At 54.0% G+C, this 4,555-nt stretch overlaps 1 protein-coding gene across 4 annotated transcripts in view; it reads left to right on the plus strand.

The window, feature by feature from the left end:
• Window positions 1-2,582, plus strand: part of YBEY (ybeY metallopeptidase (putative)) — a 6,960-nt gene extending 4,378 nt beyond the window's left edge. For 2 of the 4 annotated variants that reach the window (XM_011954203.1, XM_011954204.1), the window contains exon 3: window positions 1,115-1,969. In XM_011954203.1, the coding sequence (XP_011809593.1) occupies window positions 1,115-1,270 (156 nt within the window). In that variant the 3' untranslated portion in view covers window positions 1,271-1,969. Of the gene's footprint in view, window positions 1-1,114; window positions 1,970-2,450 lie in introns of those variants that run through there. The other 2 variants (XM_011954206.1, XM_011954205.1) reach the window with 2 other exon arrangements.
• The last annotated feature ends 1,973 nt before the right edge of the window (window positions 2,583-4,555 follow it).

Here is a 4,555-nt window from a genome sequence, read left to right on the forward strand (position 1 = left end):
TTTTTTTTTTTTTTGAGACGGAGTCTTGCTCTGTCAGCCAGACTGGAGTGCAATGGCGCAGTGTAAGGGCTTACTGCAACCTCTGCCTCCCGGGTTCAAGCGATCCTCCTGCGTCAGCCTCCCGAGTAGCTGGGTTAAGGCACGTGCCATCACACCTGGCTAATTTTTGTATCTTTAGTAGAGACGGGGTTTCACCATGTTGGTCAGGCTGGTGTGAAACCCCTGACCTCGTGATCTGCCCACCTCGGCCTCCCAAAGTGCTGGGATTACAGGTATGAACCACCATGCCTGGCTATTCTGACGATTTTCACGATGGAAACAATTCAGGGCACTTGTGTACAGTTGGCTGGGCAACCCACCCCGCCACAGGCCCGGCTGCTACCCAGGCCTTAGACATGCAGCTTACGAGTGATTTGGGTGGCTGGCGCAGTGGCTCACGCCTGTAATCCCAGCATTCAGGGAGGCCGAGGCAGGCAGATCACCTGAGGTCAGGAGTTCAAGACCAGCCTGACCCATGAAACCCCATCTCTACTAAAAAATACAAAAATTAGGCCAGGCGTGGTGGCTCATGCCTATAATCCCAGCAGTTTGGGAGGCCAAGGCGGGTGGATCACCTGAGGTCGGGAGTTTGAGACCAGCCTGACCAACATGGAGAAACCCAGTCTCTACTAAAAGTACAAAATTAGCCGAGTGTGATGGCACATACCTGTAGTCCCATCTACTTACTCACTAGGCTGAGGCAGGAGAATCGCTTGAACCCAGGAGGTGGACACTCCAGCCTGGGCAACAGGAGCAAAACTCCGTCTCAAAAAAATAAATAAATAACAAAAATTAACTGGGCACGGTGGCATGCGCCTGTAATCCCAGCTACTCAGGAGACTGAGACAGGAGAATTGCTTGAACCCCGGAGGCAGAGGTTGCAGTGAGCCGAGATTGTGCCATTCTACTGCAGCCTGGGCAACAAGAGCGAAACTCCATCTCAAAAAAAAAAAAAAAGGTGATTTGGTCAGAGAACAAGTGCTTATTTGCCTTGGAAATAGCCAGGATGAAACCTGGCAACCTGTGGTTGGGTTACGATTCCTGTTCTCTAAGTCTGCATTTCCTCATTTTTTAGCATCTGAAAGCAGGTGAATTTCCCCTGCCTGATTTTCCAGATGACTACAATTTGGGAGACATTTTCCTAGGAGTGGAGTATATCTTCCATCACTGCAAAGAAGATGAAGATTACAATGACGTCCTGACTGTAAGCGGGGATGCTGAAATCATATAACCTGGCGCATGGAACATGGGCCATGCATAGGGGTTGGGATCACAGCCCTGCATCATGTGTGTCCATGGGTGCCATAAGGGCCGCTGGGGGAAGAACCTGTAAGCAGGGTGTGAGGAGCACCAGGCTGGGTAGGGACTGCATGCCTCATGCGACAGTTGGAGGAGAGAGAGAACATGCTGTGGAAACACAGAAGCTCCCAGAGAAGCCTTCTCAGCTTTTATCTCTGGAGTACAGCACCCTATGTTGAGCTAACCTAGACCTGCTGGATCAGCTTCTTTCTGAGCTGCCAGAAGTACAGAGGTTGGAGCCTCCACCACCTTCCAGATCTGTTTCTCCCCAGTGTAATCCGCCTATGGGTTCTTCCTGCCCACTGAACAGACAAAACCAATTCACTGAGACCGTTGTACTGCAGTAGAGAAGGAGTTTAACACAGAGCTAGCCAAGTGGAGAGACGAGTTATTATTCAATCTTCCAGAGAACTCAGAGGCTAGGGTTTTCATGGGCAATTTGGCAGGCAGGGGCTAGGGAATGGGTGCTGCTGATTGGTTGGGGACAGACCATGGCGTATAAATGATTTTTGTCCACTGAGTCCACCTCTGGGTGGAGCCACAGGATCAGCTGAGTCATGAGTCTCAGGTCCAGGTGGAGTCTATAGGTTGCCAGAACTCAAAAGTCTGAAAAACATCCCAAAAGACCGTTCTTAGGTTCTACTATTGACGTTATCTTATTGGGGAGCAATTGGGGCAGTCACAAATCTTGTGACCTCTGGCTGCATGACTCCTGAGCAGCAAGGAATTATAGCAAGGCAAGCTGGGGAAGCAAGACCTGCTGGCTGGTTCTCTTCAGGACACCTACATCTGAGCAGAATTCAGGCCCCTCCCATTATCCTAATCTTGTGGCCCTTCACTAGCTTTACAGAGGTGGTTTCAGTCCTGAGCAAGGAGGGGATTCGTTTTAGGGAGGGATGATTACTATTCCTGATTTAAAGTTAAACTCTAGATTAAATTCCTCCCATAGTTAACTTGGCCTGTACCCAGGACTGAGTGGGGACAGCCAACCTGTGAGACTAGTCACGCAAGTTAAACTCTAGATTAAATTCCTCCTGTGGTTAGCTTGGCCTGTGCCCAGGACTGAGATGGAGTCAGCCACGCCAGACTTCTCTGTCATCATCTTTGCACAGGTGGTTTCAGCAGCTTGATGCCAAAAAAAAAAAAACCAAAAGGTATTCTGAAAAGCCATGTATGAGTGAATCATACTTGACTTGGCCTCCTTTGACTGAACAGCCATGCCCTGAGTCGTCCTTGGGGATCCAAGTGCATCCGTGTGGCTTGAAGCAGAGCTTCCCAGCCAGACCCAGCGTGAAAGGCTGGGACGGCCACACAGAAACCTGGGCCAGGCCCCAACTGCTCCTTCCAGACCCAAGTGGGACTTCCCCGCCACACATACCCTGCTGGCGAAGAGGAAGCTTCTGAGAGTGACAGGAAGTGGCCCAGCCCGAGATTCAGCCCTGGGATCTCTGTGGCCAGTAGCTGTAGGGGGGATGTGGACATCTGCTTCCATTTTCCCCAAACCTCCTAAGATTCTGTTCCCTGGTCTGCCCCTGGCATTTCTTCCTCGGGCCTAGAGCCCTCTCCGTGGGACTCCCTATTAACCTGAATGGAGGGCCAGCCCACCATCCCAGGACCCCATCATCATGGCCACAGGCCAGGCCAGCTCTGCTCAGGGCTGGCTCTCAGCTGCACCCTCCATCTACCCCACTTTGTCTTTCATGTCTCCAGGCACCTCACACCAGCCCCAAGGATACCCACCTCCCAGGTCTCCCTCCTCCCTCCACCCAAACCCCAAGGGAGTGCTACCCTTGTGGCCCATGTGGCTCCATAAGCCCCCTTGGTGCTGTGCCTGCTCAAGGTCCACAGGCCCGCCCTCCTCTTCCTCCTCCTCCCCCAGCTCTGGGCTCTATCTGGGTGCCCCTCTTCCTCCTCCCCCAGCTCTGGGCTCCATCTGGGTGCCCCTCCCCTGTGGGCTTTAATCCAGCCCTGTCTCCAGGAGGACATGGTAACTGTGGGTCTTCCTGAGTCACCAGCAGCTGCACCTCCTTCCCCCGTGCCTTCATACCTCTTCTCCACTCCCTGTGCCGCCTGTGCACCAAAGCTCTACCCAGAGTGTTCAGTAAAATCAGGGGCCACTGGAGGCCCTGCCCTCTAATTGGGGCACTGCCCCTCATGGGGGTTGGGCCTGGGGTGTGGACTGTGCCCTTGCCTCGTCCCTCTTAGGGCAGGGAGGCCACCCTGGCCAGTGTCCCACTACTCCCCAACCCCGCGGCACCCACCCCTCCTCACTTCTTCATAATCCACCCCCCTTGTCCATTACTCCTGTGGCTGGACAGCTCCGTCCTGGGGGCCTCCCCAGCACAGTGCTGGCCCAAACAGCAATCCACATTGACTGAAGAGTCTGAAAGGGGCTTGCCTGCTTTCCATTTTAGATGGAAGGGAACTGAGGCTGAGTGCCTGTAATTCCTGCACAGGGGTACACAGCAACCCTGGGGTCCTGCAGCCACGTACCAAGAGCAGCCTGTGGCCCTGGGGTGTCCCTGAAGGGGCAGCTTCCTGTGAGGTCATCCTCTGAGCCGGTTTGAAATTATTCTGACAGGTGACGGCCACCCACGGACTCTGTCACTTGCTGGGCTTCACACACAGCACGGAGGCAGAGTGGCAACAGGTAAGGAGCCCATCCTCCCACTCCCCAGGGGGTGTGTGGGGGAAAGAGGCTGACCCAGGCCCCTGCCAGCCCCCACCCTTCATCCTGACCATCCCCACAGAAACTGGACCTCAGACCTGCCCTTGGAAAAAGGACTCACAGATGCTTGCTTTCAACACCAAGCTCCCCAGATACTTGCAGCTGAATGTGTTCACTAAGGAAAGCGGTCTGTGTGCAGAGGCCGAGAGCCACAGCTGACACTAGCAAGTGGCGCTTGGTCAAAAGTGTCCAGTCAGCTAGAGACTAGGCCAGACCCGGGGCGGGGGTGGGAGCTCTGCACGAAGTGAGTTCAAGGTTGGTTTCCTCCAGGCCCAGGCGCTCCCTCTACAGAGGCCCAGGTGGGCTCCAGTCCACGTGGTTAACACGCACACAATCCTGTGTTGGGGAGAAAACCATCCGCTTCTGTGAAAGTCATGAAAAACCTTTTTCGTTAAAAAAAGAAAAAGTTCGCTGGGGGCAGTGGCTCACTCCTGTAATCCCAGCACTTTGGGAGGCCGAGGAGGGCAGATCACTTGAGGTCAGGAGTTC

Source organism: Colobus angolensis, unplaced genomic scaffold (genome assembly GCF_000951035.1).
Source record: "Colobus angolensis palliatus isolate OR3802 unplaced genomic scaffold, Cang.pa_1.0 Scaffold38, whole genome shotgun sequence".
Taxonomy (NCBI): Eukaryota; Metazoa; Chordata; class Mammalia; order Primates; family Cercopithecidae; genus Colobus; species Colobus angolensis.